The sequence below is a fragment of the Rhopilema esculentum genome, chromosome 7 (assembly GCF_057945365.1).
Source record: "Rhopilema esculentum isolate cy_ngs chromosome 7, ASM5794536v1, whole genome shotgun sequence".
Classification (NCBI taxonomy): domain Eukaryota; kingdom Metazoa; phylum Cnidaria; class Scyphozoa; order Rhizostomeae; family Rhizostomatidae; genus Rhopilema; species Rhopilema esculentum.
In genome coordinates, this window is record NC_142821.1 from 8,923,257 (window position 1) to 8,936,919 (window position 13,663).

General features: G+C 34.8%; 1 protein-coding gene across 22 annotated transcripts in view; it reads left to right on the plus strand.

The window, feature by feature from the left end:
* Positions 1-13,663, plus strand: part of LOC135683675 (uncharacterized) — a 100,011-nt gene that overhangs the window by 60,005 nt on the left and 26,343 nt on the right. For 10 of the 22 annotated variants that reach the window (XM_089109362.1, XM_089109363.1, XM_089109382.1 and 7 more), the window contains 8 exons: positions 808-879; positions 1,631-1,702; positions 3,033-3,104; positions 4,437-4,508; positions 5,260-5,331; positions 6,670-6,741; positions 7,493-7,564; positions 12,535-12,606. In XM_089109362.1, coding sequence (XP_088965488.1) covers positions 808-879; positions 1,631-1,702; positions 3,033-3,104; positions 4,437-4,508; positions 5,260-5,331; positions 6,670-6,741; positions 7,493-7,564; positions 12,535-12,606 — 576 coding nt within the window. The remainder of the gene's footprint in view (positions 1-807; positions 880-1,630; positions 1,703-3,032; positions 3,105-4,436; positions 4,509-5,259; positions 5,332-6,669; positions 6,742-7,492; positions 7,565-12,534; positions 12,607-13,663) is intronic. The other 12 variants (XM_089109367.1, XM_089109379.1, XM_089109380.1 and 9 more) reach the window with 9 other exon arrangements.

Sequence of the window (13,663 nt, forward strand, 5' to 3'; positions counted from 1 at the left end):
TCCAACTTTAATGCTTTTATGTGCAGACTCTACTGTTTTCAACTCAGTTCCTCTGCCTCTTTTCCCCCATTTTTTAGCTGAATTGAAAATTTATTGTCAACTGGGAGCAAAACAATGTATTCTTAATAATATATTTTCAATAATTAGTAAATCACACAGTTGTTGAAGTAACTGTGTTTATTTCTGTAAGTGTTTGTAGCAACACAACCGTTAGATGTTTTTAATGCGCACGTAAGGAATATTCAAAGTAATCCGTTTTATTGCCCCTGATTGGTCAATTGTCATAATCTAATAATACGTTTATTGTTAAAACGTTATACCTTGGGATGTGTTTACTTTAATCATATGGATTCTAAAACGACGAATGATGGAAGAGAAAAGTTTTGTTTGAAAATGAGGAAATGTGTTTGTTGCATTTATGTACTTTTTGTTAGAGATCCTCTCTTCAATTTATAAAAGGAGCAGTCAAAAGATATACAGTCTGAAATTCATGGGACAGACAGTGCCTCCTTTTCTGTTTCAGCCTGCTCAATACTTTTTTTTCCCTAACTGTACGTAAAATACATTTGATTGCAAAAATACAGATTACAGTTTAGATAAATTTGGAATTATATCTTGCATGCTGATGAAAAAGCATTAATATTGAATAATTTCTAAATTCCAGTGTGCAAAATATCTATTCCACCAAGAAAACACTGTGTCAATCTTGAATCTATAGCTAACCATATTGTGACACAGTTGTTTGATAATATTTGAAGTATCAATTTGCTCTTACATATTCAAACTATCATTTGTCCACCATCATAGTTTTGCCGTCGAGAAAGGAAGATGACGTAGATGATGCAAGATGGGGTTCCGAGGACGAAGCAAAGGACACTGGTATGGTTTCTCTATAAATATTTTATCAATATCTTATGAAAGAATAAAGATTTGAACCGAGATATGACGTTTATACCTGGAAAACAGCAGAGGTTACTTTGCAATCTTTTCTTGCTACTGGTGAAAGAACCTCTTGTCAACACATCGCTGGTTTTCACTATATAAATAGGATGCATGGATATAACACATTGTTTCTACTCTTTACTTATACTTAACCATTTATTCATATTTCTTGCTTGCCTCTCGCATCTTATTTGTTTCGGAGATCGGTTTGCCAATTCTCAATGATGTTTTCATCTTTTCAATATTTTTCAAAATGCATCGTTAGATGCAGGGTTGGTCGATTCTTTTGGGGCTTAAAACCAAATCAATGTTGAAAAAAAGCCAAATTAAGCGAAAATGTAAAAGAGGCAGCAAGACCATAGATAATTTCAAGCTGCAAACGAGGCTAAAAGTACACATTTTTTTCTTCTAAAACCATTGTCGCATGGCCTGTAAGCAAATAGGGGCCCGGTTGGTTTCAAAATCCAACTTTAATGCTTTTACGTGCAGACTCTACTTGCATGCTGATGAGAAAGCTTTAATATTGAATAATTTCTAAATTCCAGTGTGCAAAATAGCTATTCCACCAAGAAAACACTGTGTCAACTTTGAACCTACAGCTAACCATATTATGACACAGTTGTTTGATAATATTTGAAGTATCAATTTGCTCTTACATATTCAAACTAACATTTGTCCACCATCATAGTTTGGCCGTCCAGAAAGAAGGATGGCGTAGATGATGCAATATGGTATTTAAGGGGCGTAGCAAAGGACCCTGGTATGTTTTCCCTATAAATATTTTATCAATATCTTATGAAAGAATAAAGATTTGAACCGAGATATGAAGTTTGTGCCAGGAAAACAGCAGAGGTTATTTTGCAATTTTTCTCTTTCCGCCGGTGAAAAAAACTTAATGTCAACACATCGCTGGTTTTCACGGTTTAAATTGTAGTTATGGCTATAACACATTGTTTCTACTCTAAACTTATACTTAACCATTTATTCAAATTTCTTGCTTGCCTCTCACATCTTTTTTTCGAAGATCTGTTTGCCTATTCTCAATGATGTTTTCAACTTTTCAATTTTTTTTTCAAAATATATCGTTAGATGCAGGGTTGGTCGATTCTTTTGGGGCTTAAAACCAAATCAATGTTGAAAAAAAGCCAAATTAAGCGAAAATGTAAAAGCGGCAGCAAGACCATAGATAATTTCAAGCTGCAAACGAGGCTAGGAGTATACGTTTTCTGTTCAATCCATTGTCGCATGGCCTGTAAGCAAATAGGGACCCGGTTGGTTTCAAAATCCAACTTTAATGCTTTTATGTGCAGACTCTACTGTTTTCAACTCAGTTCCTCTGCCTCTTTTCCCCCATTTTTTAGCTGAATTGAAAATTTATTGTCAACTGGGAGCAAAACAATGTATTCTTAATAATATATTTTCAATAATTAGTAAATCACACAGTTGTTGAAGTAACTGTGTTTATTTCTGTAAGTGTTTGTAGCAACACAACCGTTAGATGTTTTTAATGCGCACGTAAGGAATATTCAAAGTAATCCGTTTTATTGCCCCTGATTGGTCAATTGTCATAATCTAATAATACGTATATTGTTAAAACGTTATACCTTGGGATGTGTTTACTTTAATCATATGGATTCTAAAACGACGAATGATGGAAAAGAAAAGTTTTGTTTGAAAACGAGGAAATATGTTTGTTGCATTTATGTACTTTTTGTTAGAGATCCTCTCTTCAATTCATAAAAGAAGCAGTCAAAAGATATACAGTCTGAAATTCATGGGACAGACAGTGCCTCCTTTTCTGTTTCAGCCTGCTCAATACTTTTTTCCCCTAATTGTACGTAAAATACATTTGATTGCAAAAATACAGATTGCAGTTTAAATCAATTTGGAATTATATTTTCTATGTCGATGAAAAAGCTTTAATATTGAATGTTTTCTAAATTCCAGTGTACAAAATAGCTATTCCACCAAGAAAACACTGTGTCAACTTTGAACCTATAGCTAACCATATTGTGACACAGTTGTTTGATAATATTTGAAGTATCAATTTGCTCTTACATATTCAAACTATCATTTGTCCACCATCATAGTTTTGCCGTCCAGAAAGGAAGATGACGTAGATGATGCAAGATGGGGTTCCGAGGACGAAACAGAGGACCCTGGTATGTTTTCCCTATAAATATTTTATCAATATATCATGAAATAATAAAGTTTTGAACCGAGATATGAAGTTTGTGCCAGGAAAACAGCAGAGGTTATTTTGCAATTTTTCTCTTTCCGCCGGTGAAAAAAACTTAATGTCAACACATCGCTGGTTTTCACGGTTTAAATTGTAGTTATGGCTATAACACATTGTTTCTACTCTAAACTTATACTTAACCATTTATTCAAATTTCTTGCTTGCCTCTCACATCTTTTTTTCGAAGATCTGTTTGCCTATTCTCAATGATGTTTTCAACTTTTCAATTTTTTTTTCAAAATATATCGTTAGATGCAGGGTTGGTCGATTCTTTTGGGGCTTAAAACCAAATCAATGTTGAAAAAAAGCCAAATTAAGCGAAAATGTAAAAGCGGCAGCAAGACCATAGATAATTTCAAGCTGCAAACGAGGCTAGGAGTATACGTTTTCTGTTCAATCCATTGTCGCATGGCCTGTAAGCAAATAGGGACCCGGTTGGTTTCAAAATCCAACTTTAATGGTTTTATGTGCAGACTCTACTGTTTTCAACTCAGTTCCTCTGCCTCTTTTTCCCCATTTTTTTTAGCTGAATTGAAAATTTATTGTCAACTGGGAGCAAAACAATGTATTCTTAATAATATATTTTTAATAATTAGTAAATCACACAGTTGTTGAAGTAACTGTGTTTATTTCCGTAAGTGTTTGTAGCAACACAACCGTTAGATGTTTTTAATGCGCACGTAAGGAATATTCAAAGTAATCCGTTTTATTGCCCCTGATTGGTCAATTGTCATAATCTAATAATACGTTTATTGTTAAAACGTTATACCTTGGGATGTGTTTACTTTAATCAAATGGATTCTAAAACGACGAATGATGGAAAAGAAAAGTTTTGTTTGAAAATGAGGAAATGTGTTTCTTGCATTTATGTACTTTTTGTTAGAGATCCTCTCTTCAATTCATAAAAGAAGCAGTCAAAAGATATACAGTCTGAAATTCATGGGACAGACAGTGCCTCCTTTTCTGTTTCAGCCTGCTCAATACTTTTTTCCCCTAATTGTACGTAAAATACATTTGATTGCAAAAATACCGATTGCAGTTTAGATAAATTTGGAATTATATCTTGCATGCTGATGAAAAAGCTTTAATATTTAATGTTTTCTAGTTTCCATTCTGCAAAATAGCCATTGCAACAAGAAAACGATGTGTCAACTTTGAATCTATAGCTAACCATATTGTGACACAGTTGTTTGATAATATTTGAAGTATCAATTTGCTCTTACATATTCAAACTATCATTTGTCCACCATCATAGTTTTGCCGTCCAGAAAGGAAGATGACGTAGATGATGCAAGATGGGGTTCCGAGGACGAAGCAAAGGACACTGGTATGGTTTCTCTATAAATATTTTATCAATATCTTATGAAAGAATAAAGATTTGAACCGAGATATGACGTTTATACCTGGAAAACAGCAGAGGTTACTTTGCAATCTTTTCTTGCTACTGGTGAAAGAACCTCTTGTCAACACATCGCTGGTTTTCACTATATAAATAGGATGCATGGATATAACACATTGTTTCTACTCTTTACTTATACTTAACCATTTATTCATATTTCTTGCTTGCCTCTCGCATCTTATTTGTTTCGGAGATCGGTTTGCCAATTCTCAATGATGTTTTCATCTTTTCAATATTTTTCAAAATGCATCGTTAGATGCAGGGTTGGTCGATTCTTTTGGGGCTTAAAACCAAATCAATGTTGAAAAAAAGCCAAATTAAGCGAAAATGTAAAAGAGGCAGCAAGACCATAGATAATTTCAAGCTGCAAACGAGGCTAAAAGTACACATTTTTTTCTTCTAAAACCATTGTCGCATGGCCTGTAAGCAAATAGGGGCCCGGTTGGTTTCAAAATCCAACTTTAATGCTTTTACGTGCAGACTCTACTTGCATGCTGATGAGAAAGCTTTAATATTGAATAATTTCTAAATTCCAGTGTGCAAAATAGCTATTCCACCTAGAAAACACTGTGTCAACTTTGAACCTACAGCTAACCATATTATGACACAGTTGTTTGATAATATTTGAAGTATCAATTTGCTCTTACATATTCAAACTAACATTTGTCCACCATCATAGTTTGGCCGTCCAGAAAGAAGGATGGCGTAGATGATGCAATATGGTATATAGGGGGCGTAGCAAAGGACCCTGGTATGGTTTCTCTATAAATATTTTATCAATATGTCATGAAATAATCAAGTTTTGACCCAAGATATACGAAGTTTCTATCAAAAGACAGCAGAGGTTATTTTGCAATTTTTTCTCTTTCCGCCGGTGAAAAAGACTTAATGTCAACAGATCGCTGGTTTCCACTGTATAAATAGGATGCATGGCTATAACACATTGTTTCTACTCTTAACTTATACTTAACCATTTATTAATGTTTCTTGCTTGCCTCTCGCATCTTATTTGTTTCGGAGATCGGTTTGCCAATTCTCAATGATGTTTTCATCTTTTCAATTTTTTTCAAAATGCATCGTTAGATGCAGGGTTGGTCGATTTTTTTGGGGCTTAAAACCAAATCAATGTTGAAAAAAAGCCAAATTAAGCGAAAATGTAAAAGAGGCAGCAAGACCATAGATAATTTCAAGCTGCAAACGAGGCTAAAAGTACACATTTTTTTCTTCTAAAACCATTGTCGCATGGCCTGTAAGCAAATAGGGGCCCGGTTGGTTTCAAAATCCAACTTTAATGCTTTTACGTGCAGACTTTACTGTTTTCAACTCAGTTCCTCTGCCTCTTTTTCCCCATTTTTTTTAGCTGAATTGAAAATTTATAGTCAACTGGGAGCAAAATAATGTATTCTTAATAATATATTTTTAATAATTAGTAAATCACACAGTTGTTGAAGTAACTGTGTTTATTTCTGTAAGTGTTTGTAGCAACACAACCTTTGGATGTTTTTAATGCGCACGTAAGGAATATTCAAAGTAATCCGTTTTATTGCCCCTGATTGGTCAATTGTCATAATCTAATAATACGTATATTGTTAAAACGTTATACCTTGGGATGTGTTTACTTTAATCATATGGATTCTAAAACGACGAATGATGGAAGAGAAAAGTTTTGTTTGAAAATGAGGAAATGTGTTTGTTGCATTTATGTACTTTTTGTTAGAGATCCTCTCTTCAATTCATAAAAGAAGCAGTCAAAGGATATACAGTCTGAAATTCATGGGACAGACAGTGCCTCCTTTTCTGTTTCAGCCTGCTCAATACTTTTTTCCCCTAATTGTACGTAAAATACATTTGATTGCAAAAATACAGATTGCAGTTTAAATCAATTTGGAATTATATTTTCTATGTCGATGAAAAAGCTTTAATATTGAATGTTTTCTAAATTCCAGTGTACAAAATAGCTATTCCACCAAGAAAACACTGTGTCAACTTTGAACCTATAGCTAACCATATTGTGACACAGTTGTTTGATAATATTTGAAGTATCAATTTGCTCTTTTATGTTCAAACTATCATTTGTCCACCATCATAGTTTTGCCGTCCAGAAAGGAAGATGACGTAGATGATGCAAGATGGGGTTCCGAGGACGAAGCAGAGGATCCTGGTATGGTTTCTCTATAAATATTTTATCAATATATTATGAAAGAATAAAGATTTGAACCGAGATATGAAGTTTGTACCAGGAAAACAGCAGAGGTTATTTTGCAACCTTTTCTTGCTATTGGTGAAAGAACCTCTTGTCAACAGATCGCTGGTTTCCACTATATAAATAGGATGCATGGCTATAACACATTGTTTCTACTCTAAACTTATACTTAACCATTTATTAATGTTTTTTTGTTGCCTCTCACATCTTATTTGTTTCGGAGATCGGTTTGCCAATTCCCAATCATGTTTTCATCTTTTTAATTTTTTTTTCAAAATGTAACGTTAGATGCAGGGTTGGTAGATTCTTGTTGGGGCTTAACACCAAATTAATGTTGGAAAAAAGCCAAATTATTTCAAAATGTAAAAGAGGCAGCAAGTCCATAGATATTTTCAAGCTGCAAAGGAGGCTAAAAATACAAGTTTTCTGTTCAATCCATTGTCCCAGGGCCTGTAAGCAAATAGGGGCCCGGTTGGTTTCAAAATCCAACTTTAATGCTTTTACGTGCAGACTCTACTTGCATGCTGATGAAAACGCTTTAATATTGAATGTTTTCTAAATTCCAGTGTGCAAAATAGTTATTCCACCAAGAAAACACTGTGTCAACTTTGAACCTATAGCTAACCATATTGTGACACAGTTGTTTGATAATATTTGAAGTATCAATTTGCTCTTACATATTCAAACTAACATTAGTCCACCATTATAGTTTTGCCGTCCAGAAAGAAAGATGGCGTAGATGATGCAATATGGTATTTAAGGGGCGTAGCAAAGGACCCTGGTATGTTTTCCCTATAAATATTTTATCAATATCTTATGAAAGAATAAAGATTTGAACCGAGATATGAAGTTTGTACCAGGAAAATGTAGTGACTCTATTTAGGCCTGTTTACATCAATTTTTCCTTCTCATTCATTCCATCATTTTCCCACATTCTCACATCGCAGCACAGGCATCCTCTACGTCACTCTCATTTCACGCATTCGCTAATCCCTATTGTTTACATAATCTTTGCCACGCTATTCAATTTACTCATCACCTTCACTCGCCCTTCCTATCCTTTGTTTTCCTTACATCATTCGTGTTAATTTTAGATATTCATTTCTGTATATAAGCATGTTAATTTTTATGTAAGTCAGTTCAGTTCAGAGTTCAGTTACAATCAAGCAAACACTGTCTCTCTCTCTGACTCCGTGTCCTCTGCACGTAAAATAAGACTCGCTGGGTTTGGAAATGACACGATAGTCAAGGATGGATTTATTTAGTGACTGCATTGATCGTTGTTCCGATGCACACTAAAAAAACAGCAGAGGTTCTTTTGCAATCTTTTCTTGCTACTGGTGAAAGAACCTCTTGTCAACAGATCGCTGGTTTCCACTGTATAAATAGGATGCATGGCTATAACACATTGTTTCTACTCTAAACTTATACTTAATCATTTATTAATGTTTTTTTGTTGCCTCTCACATCTTATTTGTTTCGGAGATCTGTTTGCCTATTCTCAATGATATTTTCATCTTTTCAATTTTTTTTTCAAAATGTATCGTTAGATGCAGGGTTGGTCGATTCTTTTTGGGCTTAAAACCAAATCAATATTGGAAAAAAGCCAAATTATTTCAAAATGTAAAAGAGGAAACAAGACCATAGATAATTTCAAGCTGCAAACGAGGCTAGGAGTATACGTTTTCTGTTCAATTCATTGTCCCAGGGCCTGTAAGCAAATAGAGGCCCGGTTGGTTTCAAAATCCAACTTTAATGCTTTTACGTGCAGACTCTACTTGCATGCTGATGAAAAGGCTTTAATATTGAATGTTTTCTAAATTCCAGTGTGCAAAAAAGCTATTCCACCAAGAAAACACTGTGTCAACTTTGAACCTATAGCTAACCATATTGTGACACAGTTGTTTGATAATATTTGAAGTATCAATTTGCTCTTACATATTCAAACTAACATTAGTCCACCATCATAGTTTGGCCGTCCAGAAAGAAGGATGGCGTAGATGATGCAATATGGTATTTAAGGGGCGTAGCAAAGGACCCTGGTATGTTTTCCCTATAAATATTTTATCAATATCTTATGAAAGAATAAAGATTTGAACCGAGATATGAAGTTTGTACCAGGAAAATGTAGTGACTCTATTTAGGCCTGTTTACATCAATTTTTCCTTCTCATTCATTCCATCATTTTCCCACATTCTCACATCGCAGCACAGGCATCCTCTACGTCACTCTCATTTCACGCATTCGCTAATCCCTATTGTTTACATAATCTTTGCCACGCTATTCAATTTACTCATCACCTTCACTCGCCCTTCCTATCCTTTGTTTTCCTTACATCATTCGTGTTAATTTTAGATATTCATTTCTGTATATAAGCATGTTAATTTTTATGTAAGTCAGTTCAGTTCAGAGTTCAGTTACAATCAAGCAAACACTGTCTCTCTCTCTGGCTCCGTGTCCTCTGCACGTAAAATAAGACTCGCTGGGTTTGGAAATGACACGATAGTCAAGGATGGATTTATTTAGTGACTGCATTGATCGTTGTTCCGATGCACACTAAAAAAACAGCAGAGGTTCTTTTGCAATCTTTTCTTGCTACTGGTGAAAGAACCTCTTGTCAACAGATCGCTGGTTTCCACTGTATAAATAGGATGCATGGCTATAACATATTGTTTCTACTCTGAACTTATACTTAACCATTTATTCATATTTCTTGCTTGCCTCTCGCATCTTATTTTTTCGAAGATCTGTTTGCCTATTCTCAATCATGTTTTCATCTTTTTAATTTTTTTTTCAAAATGTATCGTTAGATGCAGGGTTGGTAGATTCTTTTTGGGCTTAAAACCAAATCAATATTGGAAAAAAGCCAAATTATTTCAAAATGTAAAAGAGGAAACAAGACCATAGATAATTTCAAGCTGCAAACGAGGCTAGGAGTATACGTTTTCTGTTCAATTCATTGTCCCAGGGCCTGTAAGCAAATAGAGGCCCGGTTGGTTTCAAAATCCAACTTTAATGCTTTTACGTGCAGACTCTACTTGCATGCTGATGAAAAGGCTTTAATATTGAATGTTTTCTAAATTCCAGTGTGCAAAAAAGCTATTCCACCAAGAAAACACTGTGTCAACTTTGAACCTATAGCTAACCATATTGTGACACAGTTGTTTGATAATATTTGAAGTATCAATTTGCTCTTACATATTCAAACTAACATTAGTCCACCATCATAGTTTGGCCGTCCAGAAAGAAGGATGGCGTAGATGATGCAATATGGTATTTAAGGGGCGTAGCAAAGGACCCTGGTATGTTTTCCCTATAAATATTTTATCAATATCTTATGAAAGAATAAAGATTTGAACCGAGATATGAAGTTTGTACCAGGAAAATGTAGTGACTCTATTTAGGCCTGTTTACATCAATTTTTCCTTCTCATTCATTCCATCATTTTCCCACATTCTCACATCGCAGCACAGGCATCCTCTACGTCACTCTCATTTCACGCATTCGCTAATCCCTATTGTTTACATAATCTTTGCCACGCTATTCAATTTACTCATCACCTTCACTCGCCCTTCCTATCCTTTGTTTTCCTTACATCATTCGTGTTAATTTTAGATATTCATTTCTGTATATAAGCATGTTAATTTTTATGTAAGTCAGTTCAGTTCAGAGTTCAGTTACAATCAAGCAAACACTGTCTCTCTCTCTGACTCCGTGTCCTCTGCACGTAAAATAAGACTCGCTGGGTTTGGAAATGACACGATAGTCAAGGATGGATTTATTTAGTGACTGCATTGATCGTTGTTCCGATGCACACTAAAAAAACAGCAGAGGTTCTTTTGCAATCTTTTCTTGCTACTGGTGAAAGAACCTCTTGTCAACAGATCGCTGGTTTCCACTGTATAAATAGGATGCATGGCTATAACACATTGTTTCTACTCTAAACTTATACTTAATCATTTATTAATGTTTTTTTGTTGCCTCTCACATCTTATTTGTTTCGGAGATCTGTTTGCCTATTCTCAATGATATTTTCATCTTTTCAATTTTTTTTTCAAAATGTATCGTTAGATGCAGGGTTGGTCGATTCTTTTTGGGCTTAAAACCAAATCAATATTGGAAAAAAGCCAAATTATTTCAAAATGTAAAAGAGGAAACAAGACCATAGATAATTTCAAGCTGCAAACGAGGCTAGGAGTATACGTTTTCTGTTCAATTCATTGTCCCAGGGCCTGTAAGCAAATAGAGGCCCGGTTGGTTTCAAAATCCAACTTTAATGCTTTTACGTGCAGACTCTACTTGCATGCTGATGAAAAGGCTTTAATATTGAATGTTTTCTAAATTCCAGTGTGCAAAAAAGCTATTCCACCAAGAAAACACTGTGTCAACTTTGAACCTATAGCTAACCATATTGTGACACAGTTGTTTGATAATATTTGAAGTATCAATTTGCTCTTACATATTCAAACTAACATTAGTCCACCATCATAGTTTGGCCGTCCAGAAAGAAGGATGGCGTAGATGATGCAATATGGTATTTAAGGGGCGTAGCAAAGGACCCTGGTATGTTTTCCCTATAAATATTTTATCAATATCTTATGAAAGAATAAAGATTTGAACCGAGATATGAAGTTTGTACCAGGAAAATGTAGTGACTCTATTTAGGCCTGTTTACATCAATTTTTCCTTCTCATTCATTCCATCATTTTCCCACATTCTCACATCGCAGCACAGGCATCCTCTACGTCACTCTCATTTCACGCATTCGCTAATCCCTATTGTTTACATAATCTTTGCCACGCTATTCAATTTACTCATCACCTTCACTCGCCCTTCCTATCCTTTGTTTTCCTTACATCATTCGTGTTAATTTTAGATATTCATTTCTGTATATAAGCATGTTAATTTTTATGTAAGTCAGTTCAGTTCAGAGTTCAGTTACAATCAAGCAAACACTGTCTCTCTCTCTGGCTCCGTGTCCTCTGCACGTAAAATAAGACTCGCTGGGTTTGGAAATGACACGATAGTCAAGGATGGATTTATTTAGTGACTGCATTGATCGTTGTTCCGATGCACACTAAAAAAACAGCAGAGGTTCTTTTGCAATCTTTTCTTGCTACTGGTGAAAGAACCTCTTGTCAACAGATCGCTGGTTTCCACTGTATAAATAGGATGCATGGCTATAACATATTGTTTCTACTCTGAACTTATACTTAACCATTTATTCATATTTCTTGCTTGCCTCTCGCATCTTATTTTTTCGAAGATCTGTTTGCCTATTCTCAATCATGTTTTCATCTTTTTAATTTTTTTTTCAAAATGTATCGTTAGATGCAGGGTTGGTAGATTCTTTTTGGGCTTAAAACCAAATCAATATTGGAAAAAAGCCAAATTATTTCAAAATGTAAAAGAGGGAACAAGACCATAGATAATTTCAAGCTGCAAACGAGGCTAGGAGTATACGTTTTCTGTTCAATTTATTGTCCCAGGGCCTGTAAGCAAATAGGGGCCCGGTTGTTTTCAAAATCCAACTTTAATGCTTTTAGGTGCAGACTCTACTTGCATGCTGATGAAAAAGCTTTAATATTGAATGTTTTCTAAATTCCAGTGTGCAAAATAGTTATTCCACCAAGAAAGCACTGTGTCAACTTTGAACCTATAGCTAACCATATTGTGACACAGTTGTTTGATAATATTTGAAGTATCAATTTGCTCTTTTATGTTCAAACTATCATTTGTCCACCACCATAGTTTTGCCGTCCAGAAAGGAAGATGGCGTAGATGATGCAAGATGGGGATACGAGGACGAAGCAAAGGACCCTGGTATGGTTTCTTTATAAATATTTTATCAATATGTCATGAAATAATAATGATTTGACCCAAGATATACAAAGTTTGTACCAAAAGACAGCAGAGGTTATTTTGCAATTTTTTTCCTGCCTGTGAAAAAAATTTCTTGCCAACAGATCGCTTGTTTTCACTGTATAAATTGTATTTATGGCTCTAACACATTGTTTCTACTTTAAACTTATACTTAATCATTTATTAATGTTTTTTGCTTGCCTCTGGCATCTAATTTTTTTCGGAGATCGGTTTGCCTATTGTTAATGCTGTTTTCTTCTTTTCAATTTTTTTTCAATTTTTGAATCGTATACTCCTAAGGGGTCGCAATTTTTCTTGATTGGGAACCCTTTTTGTTCATTTTCTAGGTGTTTTTCTTTAGGTTTTATTATCCCCAGGCCAATTTTATCTATTTTTATAGCTATTGATAACTTCTTTACACCAGATTGTTTATAAAACCCCAGTAGAAATAAGCCAGTATTTTCTAAAAAAGGGCGTTTTCCGGCGTTCTAGAGGGCGTGGCCTCAAAAATTTTCCGTCACGCTTTTTTCAGCCCTCCCACATTTAGACTGGTGTGCGGTCCCTGGATGCTTTGAATGTCCAAGATTTAATGTTGATACCAAGGCAGCAATATGCTTCTCCCAACCTTTGGTAGGTGCATCTGAAACGAAATGTCAGTGTAGTCAACAATTCAGGTGTGCTCTCTTTAATGGGTAATAGTTGCTGGAGCATTTTTCGGCCGGAACACACTTAAGCAAAGAACATCTTTTAGGAACACACTTAAGCAAAGAACATCTTTTAGGAACAATAAAAGCAGCTGAGAAATTGCAAGATAAAAATAAACTTTTCTAGGTTTTGTTGAAAATCTTGTTAAAACAACTAAGCAGATGTTAGCATCAAATCAACGGTTCTACTAAAAGTACAAAAAGTTCATAGTGAATAGCTGTAGAAAAGCTAATTTTCAAAAAAGAACAATATTAAAGAGCACTCAAGGCTCATGTAATCAAAGAAATGTTAAATTAACTCAATACTTCAGATA